The sequence below is a fragment of the Varroa jacobsoni genome, unplaced genomic scaffold (assembly GCF_002532875.2).
Source record: "Varroa jacobsoni isolate VJ856 unplaced genomic scaffold, vjacob_1.0 scaffold_621, whole genome shotgun sequence".
NCBI lineage: Eukaryota > Metazoa > Arthropoda > Arachnida > Mesostigmata > Varroidae > Varroa > Varroa jacobsoni.
The window spans coordinates 109,217-121,879 of NW_019213523.1; the positions used below are offsets into that span (position 1 = coordinate 109,217).

Consider the following 12,663-nt stretch of genomic DNA (forward strand, 5'->3'; position numbering starts at 1 on the left):
TGTAAGCCTATATTCAAAATGTCCTTCAATGCAATGAAAACAGAGAGCTATTATACAAACAAATGAGTGAACCAACGAAATGGTTACTTGCGGGCGCTTCAAAGGTAATGCAAAAACTAACCCAATTAAAAATATTTTTTAAGCAATCACTCTCCTAGTGGTTTAACTCTATACAGCAATACTTAACACGGCGAGCCATTCATTCATTTATTTGACAAGATGCTTAATTAACTCGCAGAGCTCTAATCGTTTTCGAACACAAAACAGCTCAGGCTGTTGTATTGAAGATCTTGCCTACCTAACTTCTGGAAGCCAACTACGGTGGACTCTATGGTGAAAGCGACAAAGTCGTTCTACTGTTTGAAGGGGATGGCAGCGAATTTGTTACGAAAGGCAAAAGACCTTTATCTGTACTTTAATTCAAAAATTATTGTAGGAGTTTTACTAGTTTTTTTTTTTTACTCGAGTTTACTAGTTTTTCATTCTAGGAGTGGAAAGGAGGGCGCACTCTATGATGACCAAAGTCGAGCCTGCGACTTACAGTAATGGACTGCATACATATGTACTTTCTACAGATGATGGATTTTCCTATGTGCGTGTAGTCCACCTTTAGTTGCGAGTTGTTCCGTTCTACCTAGCAACACAATGTTAAATTTCGTGAGCCCCATCCACTCACAACAAATTAACTTCAAAACTATTATATGAGAAATAATTTCGTCGAAAAATAGTAGCACCCTTAGTATTCAGCGTGTGCAGTGCGTTTTACAGTCTCGTTGATCGATATGATCCTCCTGAATGTTGGTTCTGAAATATATGCAATGGTTCAATATTAACTCCATCTCAAATAGTGATTTCGGGAACAAATAGACATCGCGTTGTGTGCATGGGCTTCTTTTCTTGAACTGTGAATAATATGTGATGCATTCCTAATTCTCGCCACCATCAGCTCTGTATGTAAGCGCCAGTTCTTAGTAAATAACAAAGGCAGCCCTTGTTAATATTCATGATCAAAAACTAATCGTTAACGTTTGTGGGATCAGCTAATCATCATTTTACACGAGTCAATAACATCCAAACACCTGGTTTGTAATGTTTTTTTTGAAGTCATTATTATGAATAAATCGATACCATCATACAGTCTTGGGTACTTCGCGATGTTCTCGACTTTTTAAGTATCAGTTCTTTCTCTTAATTAGCCATCTGAAAGATATCGCATTCAAATTGAAAGCCCCAAGCGTAAGCGTGCGCATTCTAAAGCGTTGTCTACACATATTTCCGTAATCTCTTTCGATCTAATCTCTCGAAAAACTAACTCATTTAATATTGAGCAGCCACACAGGCCTGCAGAGAGAACTGAAATCTTCCAGTGCTCAACACATCGTCGTAGAAAAATCAACTATAAACGAACGAAGGCCCGTTAAATCAATTAGTCAGGAACGTGGTGAAACCAATAACTTCGACTGATGACTACTTGATAAAATATCAAAATATTCAGTATATTTAAAAGGTAACACAGTTCAATAAAAAAAAATTAGCAAGTGGGAGTCCAGCCCATTTTTATTAGTGTTTTTTTTCGATCGTGTCTGAGAAAATGATGTTCTTTTTCAAAAACAATACTTGCGTTGAAATAGTAGGCGATAATACGTTGATGTACAAAAAATTCTAGTGTGCTACAAGAACTCGGTGAACTAAATAAATAAAACAATAGCGGTGACGAATCAAGTAAAAAAAAAAATTAACAGAAATAAACTTCTTTGGCTCGGCTACCGACTGAGATGGCTTAGGCGCTTGAAGCAGGGACATGTTGTGGTCTGGATTCGAACTCACGAATAAACATGTTTTCTTGACGTTTCATGACGGTTGGAAACCAACCAACCGTTCGTCTGATGAAATGCCTAACGGCGATACCACACCTAAAACTCGAAACATATAGGTGCTTGAAACATTGATCATTAATAATAACACAGCCTGTTATCTGCAATAATTAGAGCGGCGTTTTTCGAGCTCTGCAAAAATGGTGCTGAACGAGAAGACCAAAGTTTGGTCTATATTTGTGTCGTTTTTACTTGCTCAATCGAAGCAGTGAATTTCGCCGGATTGCACATTTTCCATAGGTTGCAATGCTTAAGACAAAATTGAGATGCACTATATTGGTGTGAATAGATCCCCTCTAAGTGATACTTTTTGACATTACGACACAAAGAAAGAGTTCATCCGAAATGAGGTATGACTGAATTTGAAGGAAAAGTTGCTTTTTCGTGTGGAGGTAATATTATTAAATAAATGTGAGAATTCAATAGTTTGCCAAATCAGACCGAAAATTTAGATCAACTGAAATTGAAACGGCCACCTCTGTTATTCAGTTTAGCCTTATTTTTTGGTGGTAATATATGATAGTTTTTATAGTAGTTTACTTTTAATCACAGGAATAAGTGAGCATGCGGTAACGAGTTCTATCTTATCAACATTGATTAAAACATTTTTCCAAACCTGTAAAGCGTTAAAAATTTGCGGTTATTTTAAAAATATGGAACTATATGGAGAATTCATTTTAGTAGAAGACACCACCGCTTGTGAGGTAAACACAAAACCTTGATTTTATTACCGTATGTATGGGGTGATTACATTTGGTGGGACGTCTAAAGTAGAAAAATAAATGAAGTTTTGTCTGTAAAATCTTATTTTTTTTATATATAGTTTTAAAGATGATAAAAATAATCCGACGGAACTTGAAAAACGACGTAAGCTCAATTATTCAGCTTGGCATTTAGTTAGAAATAGATGAAAAAGGTGTTGGATGATTTAGGATGCGGCATTACATAAATACACTTTATAGATGGAGGGGGGAACGATGGAAAAATAACATCTACAGGTTGAAGAGGTAAGACATCTAATACTCATAGATATAAGGTTGAAAAAAGATACTAAGTGTATATAACAAATATTAAATGATGAGAGCATTTTGTTGAAGATCTAAAATCTAGGTGACCTATTTTTTAGTGGCACCGAGGAAGATAATTTTAACGAATCTGTGACAGGCCGAAAGCAGTTCACACACGCGCTTTTCAAAGCACAAAACAAACAATAAGCAATTTGACGATGAACTATGATAATTGGTTACTTTTCGGGTCCCACTAAACTGATTATTTGTTTTTTTTCTGTGTTTAAATTTGTACATTAAAGTATACCTGTGTCAACAAGTATGCTGTAATACTTAGGTTGGACACAGATTTTTAGCTACTTCAGACGTATTGGTTCCGAAAAAAATTATTCATAAGTGAGAAACTTAACACTCTCACAACTTGAGTGAGATTTCTGATTTTCATATAGTGACCATCTCACTGAAAAAATTATATTCAAATCACGTTCCAGATCTTTAGTTCAGTTGAAGATTGAACCGCCTCACAGTCCATTTGCTCTTTATGATTAGCAACAGCTTCCTCATCTACAAGCATCTCATCTTCACTCACTTTACATGCGACCTGACTTTGATTCCTGTCATCTAAAAGGTTTCTACCGTCTTCTAGATGGCCGGAGATGTGTCCTACAATAACTTGTCCGCCGGTATCTTCATTTATCTAATCGGCATCGTCGGCCTCAGCAATAACAGAAACGGAAGAATTATAAACCCCACCACAACCATCATCGCTTTGATCAGCTACCCCCAGCTTCTCCCCCTTCTTCGTCTTCTTCTTCGCCGTCATTATCGTGCCGTGCACGGAGTGCAGCAGTTCCAGCTTTATCGATGTCAACTCCCTCCGGTACGATTTCCGAAATTTCTGCACTCTCATACCGAAATGTTTGCAGGCGAAAAACGCCTTCAGCTGGGTCACGCACATAGAAGAAACGACGATGTCCGGCTGGCCATTGCAGACCGTGTTCAGCCACAAGGTGTCTGAAATTAACAATTACAATGTTAGTCATATACTTTCCTCCCACAACCCTATCTAACGTTACAGTTACTTGGTCTGAAACTCCTATGCGTATACGGTAAAAGTAAGACTGTATTTCCGACCGATAGTTATAATTGTTGCTAGAAATTTGTAGCTCATTCGTCAAATTACATTGAAGAAAGTATGTGCAACGCCAGGATAAGAGCTACTGCCTAACGCACGTGTCCTTTCAATATTTGGATAGCGTCAGCAGCTTTGCCTAAGTTTCACGGCGCCGCCGGCTTCTGCTGTTAAACACCTGAATAAATTATCCCTCGCTTTACACAAGTTTCTCACCTCAAACGGCATGCACCGTAAGAACCTCGCTGTATACTGAATTGGTTACGGCAGGCATTCCTTTGAAAAAGTTCTTGAGATTGAGCTCTAGATAGGATTCCAACGCTCAAGCATATTTTTTTTCTGAGAGTATTGTGAGAATGTTTTATTCATGAGGTGTAGGGAGGAATTTTTCGTTCTAGCTTTTCATTTTTGGCTTTTCTTAATGCTTTTGCTCTTTGAATATGGCCGTGCTGTGAGGCAACCCAAAAAGGTTTTTGTGGACTCAATAAGTCTTGTCTTTTTATTTTATTATTAAGAAAAGATTATTGACGGAAGGCGGATCTTGCGGACCAATGAACGTCCGTGCAAGGTTATGAATGGGAAGGCTAGGGCATGCAGTCTATCAAGAACGATCGTTTACGAATTTCATTCTGGTTTGTTAGGGGCTGTTGAGATTTTCACACAAAAAATAGTCAGTTTCACTGAGTCCGCATTGATCAGGTAAATTTAGGTATTAACTGACCAATGCTCATTGGTCTTCTAACGGGCTTAATTATGTTATTATTTAGACGACGCAATTAACATCATTATACACCGTTATCGTTTTCTTAAGCTTTTGGTTAAATGTCACCGCGATGCTTCTATTCAGCCTTTTTAGTACTACCGTTTTCTAAGCATTCAGTATTTTGCTTAATTTTTATACTGCAGTAAGTATGATTGATTAGATTCCGCTAAAATAGTTGTATCGAAATCTCTGATATCTGGCTAAGGGCGCAGTGTTGGAGCTACTCGAGTTGGATTAACATTCGCACAGTTCGACTGTAAAATTATTGATCTCAGCCGTGACGGAGTTTGACGGCCTTTTAAATTACGGGACTATTAAGGCTAGCCCAGCGTTTTGATATTGCGGGCAGCCTATTACAAGTGTAATAGAGCGGTTTACTGGTAAACATGTGCTGGGATGGAAAAGAAAAAGCCCCAAGGCAAGGAAAAATAAAGGCATAGCTTAGTACAAAGGTTATTCAGTGAAATAAGTACGGAAATCGAATGGATTTCCATTGCATGCATCTGTATGCAAAATGTACTTAACAACAGGAGTGGTGTATTGCACCTTTGGATTAAGTTATTATAATCTAAAGTAGCTTTTACTCCGCAAAACTCAAGCAGTTCCTACAAATGCGAATTTACTCTGTAATTTTCCGAAGTTATCCAGATATTTTCAGCTTTGATACGTATCATCATGCATAATACATTTGTCCACTAGCCCCGCTGTATGATAACGTGTAAATATTAACTACCTGCTCAGTAGATGACCTTCGATCTCAAAACGCTCACTGCAGAGATGGCATGCATAGATACGGCTCTCTCCCTCGGAATGACCCTGGAATATTATATAGAAATATTGATATTAACCTTAGCATCAATAAAGAGGAAAACGCACTGCACATCCATTTGATTGATGCAATACGTTTGTACGTACAGTATTGTTTCTACCATAATATGTATAAATCGCTTCCGCATCGTCAGAACAATTGTTTGTCGAATGACAAACGTCCATACTGAACCGTCATTGTAACATTGTTAAATGTGAGCGTATAAAAATACGTATTTAATAAGCAACATTGCTGGCGTACTGAGTTAAACAGCAACTGAATTTCTTTCCCGTATCTGTTTTCATGCGGCGCTCAAAACCACAGAAAATAATCTCAGTTGCCTTAATATAATTTAATGCAACTTTATTACCTGTAACCAAGTTTGAAATGTTTAAATTAAACTGCACTACCCCAGCGTATTGTTTCGTTTCTCGTAATACAGGAAATCAAGCATAGAAAAATTACAAACCTGTAATCTATGTCTACGCATTTTATAGTGGCTTCTTGTGGTAAATCTGCACTCGTTATGCTTGCATCGCATTTCCTTCGAGTTGTGGACTCGCTCAACATGCGTTGACAGATTTCTAGGAAGCTTGAAGCGACTGGGACATTGACCACATGCGAATGGCCTGTCCGTCGTGTGTCTTGTCGCAATGTGACCCCGTAGATCATTTGGGGCGGGCATAGTCATTTCGCAAAATGGACACTGTCGTCAAAAGAACATGACATGAAAATCAATCAGGGGACATCAAATATCAGGGCTGTTTCACATACGTATCAATAGGTTCAATTTTCTTCATCGTTCTTCATTTGTACGGCGTTCAACGGAGTTGGTCACTTGGACGCACCTAGAAGAACTATTCTACAAACTAACTTACTTAGAAACCATTGATTGACGTCTACTATTATTAGTCATAGAGATGCATTAAGGCTTATCAGTTGCAAAATAACAACTTCTTCCGCGAAAAAATTTCCACTGAAATAGCCAAGCAGCTTTTTAAGAAGCTTTAAAAACCAACCTTGTACTGTGAGATATGCTGACGTTCATGATCCCTCAAAATGCGGTCATGGAAAAAGGCCTTTGAGCAGTAGCGGCACTGCAATGACTCCGACTGGCTCGCCTTACATAAAAAAGGCAATACACAAATCACTATTAATCAGCAGTTAGAAGGCAATTATTATGACTTATGATCAGCGACTGTTTACATCATATTTTGATTACCTAATGGTTTCACACGATAAACAAGGATCAGTAATATCTGACAGCTGAAGACCAGATAATTTTTCTCGAATATTTCGAAATTTGATTGTCTCTTACATTAAGGTGGAGGTAGAAATAAGTGAAAATATTATAAGTAAATTCATTACTCATTTAAAAGCCAACTACATCTAAACAATTGTCTTGAGTCTATACACTCGTTTCGCATAGTGTGAGATTAGAAAGCGATTAAATGTTTCGCATTAGTTCACTCATTTAAAGCAGGAATACTGGGACTCCCTGTTTTCTACACGTTGCAAAAATAACAACAATAATAATAAATACATCTTAAAAGGGACAAAAGAAACAATAAAAGCAGGAAAGAACATCAAATAATATGAACTTCGAATCATAAATTGTAGTTTGCATTGAACATGATCACGTTTCATCGCGAAGTTTCAGCACACTGCTTTAACTTTTCTTAAAAATAGGTCCTTACAGGTTGCATCTGCCTTCGAAAATGATCAAGAAACTTATTAGCTGAGCGGAAAATAGCTCCACAAGTGGAGCAGGACGAATCTTTTTGCGAGCTGTGGGATTTGACGTGTCCACGCAACAGCGAATACGTAAAGTCTAATCGGCAATCCGTCCACTGACACCTAAATAACCGCAAAAACCCAGTACAATAGAACATTATTTTTTGGAAAAACGAGGTATCTTCAAAATAGATGGGTGTGTTTTTGGGACCGACTGAACTCTAGAGTATTAATATATATATAATATTTCGATAATGACGCATCTGTTATTATCAGAAACAAGAATAAGCTTAAATTTAGGTCATCTTGCTATGTGCAGGAATAACCACAGGAAAGAACGAAGGGCGAAGATGTTTTGTGAAGACAAGTAGAAGAAAAGTATAGGACGTTGGTGAAACAGTACTAAAAAATAACGGTACGCCACTGTAATAGGTTGATGGAACGAACGGTTCAGCAAAACTTTTAATAACCAATGAAGTACTTATACCGGTACATGTCCTTATGCCAATCAGTGCCTTCGATGGTCTCGTGAACATGGACTAGAAGATGAAAGTTGAAGTCTTCTGGACTTTCCAGTACATACTCGCAGTCCGCCCATTCGCACTCAAACGCGTCAAATACATCAACAGTGTGACGGTTCTACAAAATATATAACTTATCTATTAGCTCAAAATTGTGATAGGAATTAAGGAGAAAGAAAGAAAAAAAGAGAGAGAGACTAAAACATCCGCAGTGCAACAATGAAATAAATAACGCCTGCATTGCCAAATGTCTTTATGCTTACTCATACATATATAGCTTTTGCTAAAATAAGTATTCCGCTATACAGTTTATGTACAGGTATTTAGGTTTCAAGATCCTAACACAAACGTGGGGTGCAGTTATTCTACTTATACTTATCCATATGCCAAGAATATGCGCACATGGCAATTGTCGAAAGGTATTAATATCCCAATATATACGGTGTTATAAAATTCATTATCATTTTTATAAGCTAGTCACATAGAGGACAATAAATGCCAATTGGTCCAAAGTTCCTCGTTGTTATTACTTTCTTGACATGGTTCCCAATCTAAGCTTTCATTATCTCGAACGCAGTTGATACCTATTTCAGCAGCCATTATGGCGCACGTAGCAACACTATGTCACGTGTCATCATAATGTCTAATCCAGTACCATGAGCTTAGCAGTGGGAAATTCTTTATGACAAAAAGAGATGGTAAGTATCCTTAAACAGGAGTTGATATCGACCCAGTCTGAGATAGAATCGTGTATAAAAGTATTCAAATATTACATCGCTTGGTTTTACTTTCAACTTAAGTGGTTTACAAACGGACACAAACTGTGGGGAGGAATATATTTATAGGAAAGGGTTAACCCATATAAGACTATATGCGTACACAGCTATATAAAGGTTGCCCCAATTTGGCTTCAATTGTGAGCCCATTTTTGCCGGCTTCTTTATAATCAGACTTTAATAGTATTTTTTTAGCACAAATAATCCTCTTTTAACTCTCTCTGTACAACTTTAAGTTAGTCAGTAAACCTGTGTAGGTAAGTAGCATTTGAAATCGCGCCTGGATGCGAGTTTCCGATCCCCTAGCAATTTTAACTTTTCGTGATACCTGAAAACATACAAAGCCATAGAAAAGCTGTATCAAATAGTACAGTTTGATTTGAATGTTTAGTAACTTTTTTTTAGTGTTAGGGTAAGTCTTGTGCACACACTTCCTAAATCGTCTCATTGTCAAATTGCTATTTAAACCTAAATCGTGATATCTTCATAAAAACATAACCAAACTAGAACGGCCTAGAAACACTTACCGCTTTAAGGAGGCGATAATCCCCCCTAGATATAAAACTGATTATATTTGCTTCTTTTATTATTATTATTATTGATTGTTGGTATTACTATCGCACCCGTGATAATAAACGTGAGTCGGTGTCCAAGGCTGAGTAGCGGCACATTCTCTCCATCGACACCGTTCGCCAGTCTCGTTACGAGCGTCCTTCCCAGTCCACATGTGCCTTCTGGAAAAACAAACGAACGGCAAATGACAAATACATTTGAACTTTAGATCAGTATGCACCAATTTCAAGAAACATTACGATACTACACTATAAGCAGCTTCTCACAATCGAAAACAACTTTGCACTCCTCCAATATGTTTTTTGTTATGCAGTATTACAGAGCAATCCGGGACCTTTTAATAAAATATCAACATCTTATCCTAAAGAATCTCAACTTGAAAAAGTTGGCTTAGTTGGATAGTTTCTCACGGGATTAAGCAGTTAACGAGAATAAGCTACATACTTCGAATTTCTGATATTCAGTTATCCTAATGCGAAATAATACACAGAAAACTCGAACCTTCACCTAATATGTATGAAGTAACCCTGTTTTGCAAAACCAAAGTGTGCTTCGATGGACAACATGGGCTTACAAGGAGAGGTGTTGAAAGTATATCGCAAGATCCTAACGGATGTGGTCGAACTCATTTTTTTCCCCGCGCAGGTCGAAATTTAGACTTTCAGCTGAACTTCAAAAGGTTCCGTTGTTTTTAAGTTGGCATTGCAAGCATCACGATAAAGATACTAAGACATTTGAAAAGTGATATTTCAGAACAATCTGGTATCAACTAACACCGTTGCCAGTCTAAATTATATGCCTCAATCGTATAATTGAATTCACTTGAAGATCGCCTAAACCCTTTTCTCACTAACTATCATAATAAGCCTAAGGTGCATTACGAACAGGCATCCACTTCTAAAGGTGACTTGGTACACAGACAACTTGATAATATAGGTTCAACCTGCAAGAAGCGATCGTTTTTTTTGACAAGCTATATTCATTAAATTAAGCCAACAATCAATAGCCAAACGCTGGCGTTCAAGTTGCGTCGCCTACACAGTTCCTCGCTTATTCAACAGATTGAGCAACGAGTTTAAAAAGCATTAACGACCTCGACCTTTATTGAAAATCTTCGGAAACTTCTTTACATATGCCTCTCAGTTCAGTCAAAACAATATCCCAATCGCTTTTTGTGAAATATTGTTTTTATGACATTCATAATGTCAGAACGTTTTCAAAGCTTTCGACTTAGAAGAAAACAGACGCCTAGGCGTTTGAGGACGATAGTATAAACCAGCGTACACAGCTCCGGACCATTCACTCGCGATAACTGAGGGTGCCTCAGTCAGGTTATCTAGTAAAAAAAGAACCATACTAAATGATGCACAACGGTGACGTTTGTAAGCAGCTTGTCAATATAAAAACGTCCTACAGAGATCCAATAACTATATGCGAAATGTTACATATTCAAGTACCTATAGAATTTTATACCTTTTAGGCGAATTATCTATTAGGCATTAGATATGGCATTATGGCATTATGTGCGGATGAATTTCATATTTTAACTCGAATTTACTGCCGTAAGTAATAAGTAATAAATACCGTAAGTGAGTGTAATATGCGCAAAGGTCGGGACAGATGTCTTGACAATTTGCCCATCTACAGGGAAGATCAGCGGTCAGATTATGAAAGACAGGCGTCGGTGCAAGTCCCGTATACGACGCTCGAGGTCGTTTCGAACGAGAATTCCCACCAGATTTTTGGTGCGGCTCATCGATTTTTTCTGCATCCATTTGCAGCTCACGTCCTTGATAAGAAAAATAGACAGAATATTTTTATAATTTAAACTTTCTAATGCACACAACAACATACCTTTCCTATACTTTATCAGGTATATGCTGAATGATGAAATACATATCACTGTTTTGCTGCTGTTGTATGAAACCTAGCTAGTACCAAGATGGGCCTTAGTTCGTGAGCAAGAAACTACCCTAATGCAAGGTGCCTTAACCTGTTTATCGATGTTGCAACAATCAAAGTGGCAATGCGTGAAAAGATTTACGACTTTCAACTTAAAAATAATCTTCCATGTGATTTTGCGACTGATACATAATAGAAGTGCACTAATTATTTTACTATCCGATTAAGCAATAGAATGCAAGGCTGTACGAAACCTTTTTTAAAGAGTGTGCAATCACGTTTTAGGTATTGCCTTTAGTCTGCCCATCGGTTAGTTATAATGACATCGCCGTTGTAGAAATCCCTTATTTTTTATTTTGGAAGAAAGCATTTTTTTCTGCAGCGCTATAGAAAACTAAGTTCGACTCGGTACCGTGGCATAATCAACAGCAATCAATAGTGAAGTTAAGTAAGAATCCTTGCCTCCAGGTGATCCCCTCAAAATCAAACATTTTTAACGATTAGTTGGTCTGTTAACGAAAGACTAGCTTTTAGTATTTCTGTCCGTAATTGCACCGCTTTAAACCTGTACTATTGCCGTAACATAAACTAATCGTCCACATATTTTTCTTTTGTGAATAAATACCCTAGATAACCTCTAACGAAGCTTTCACCACACAAAAGAGCTTCCTTTTTTCAACATACGTTCCCGTTTCCTTGACATGGCTGATTCGTGAAAACTATCCCGGTCTGCTGATAAATTCTGCGATATCATAATTTTATATCACGGATTCGCTGAATAAATTAACAGAGATACAGCCATTTACCTTGGCACATTACTCTCTGTTTCGGTCCTTAGTACACGTTTAACACTATAGCGGAGTTCTATATGCGATTGCGAGACACATAAATAAATATTCACAACTGACCGCCAATGAAAGCAGACGAAGTTCAGAAAAGGACGGAAAGGGCAATATGGAGGGAAAGAGAAATGTTTTTTCGTGTTGTACCTCTGGTATTTAGATTACTTCGGACGACTGGTATTTAACACGAAACGAAGTGTGTCTGTCGCTGGATTTTAACCTAGACCACGTATCAGGAGTTGCCCACTACGCTATCATCGAAACTGCGCTTCGTGATGGGAATTAATCGTCTAATGTAATACCTAACAGCAATGCTGGGCATAAAACTAGAAGCATTTATTCAGAGGCAAAGATAAAGAGAAAGCCACTAATTAATTTCAAAGGTTTATGTACGTGTCGTTTTTGTACTCTAGCTCTAGCGGAGTGCTCAATACGAGAATACAATAGGGGAGGGCAAGTGCCTATCAATGGCAATGGCTGAATAACCCGAATAGATGCATCCTGTAATGAATTGCGTACGGAAAGGTACAATATAGGTATCGTAGTGTCTCGTCTAAACAAATGCAATATTACATTAAGTAGACCCATCACCATCCCCAAACGTCGTTTTAATCTTTCCTTCTTTGATTTAAGCAAGCTACCACTAAACAGTTCAAATTTGTTTTAACTTTAGGCACCTTAGCTGATTGAACAAAATAAGAGATTTTCACACAAGGAGAACCAAAAAATCG

General features: G+C 37.6%; 1 protein-coding gene across 2 annotated transcripts; it reads right to left on the bottom strand.

Moving 5' to 3' along the window:
- Window positions 1–2,571: 2,571 nt before the first annotated feature.
- LOC111262019 (histone H4 transcription factor) lies at window positions 2,572–11,992 on the bottom strand. 2 transcript variants are annotated; one of them, XM_022835969.2, is made up of 10 exons: window positions 11,897–11,992; window positions 10,773–10,977; window positions 9,239–9,349; window positions 8,865–8,943; window positions 7,806–7,957; window positions 7,282–7,441; window positions 6,604–6,705; window positions 6,054–6,290; window positions 5,510–5,592; window positions 2,572–3,895 (listed from the first exon to the last, which is right to left on the bottom strand). In XM_022835969.2, exons 1-10 carry the CDS (start codon window positions 11,904–11,906, stop codon window positions 3,655–3,657), a joined length of 1,380 nt encoding a protein of 459 aa, XP_022691704.1. In that variant the 5' UTR covers window positions 11,907–11,992; the 3' UTR covers window positions 2,572–3,654. The 2 variants fall into 2 exon arrangements, with proteins under 2 accessions (XP_022691704.1, XP_022691703.1); XM_022835968.2 differs by having other exon boundaries at window positions 11,775–11,985.
- Window positions 11,993–12,663: the final 671 nt, after the last annotated feature.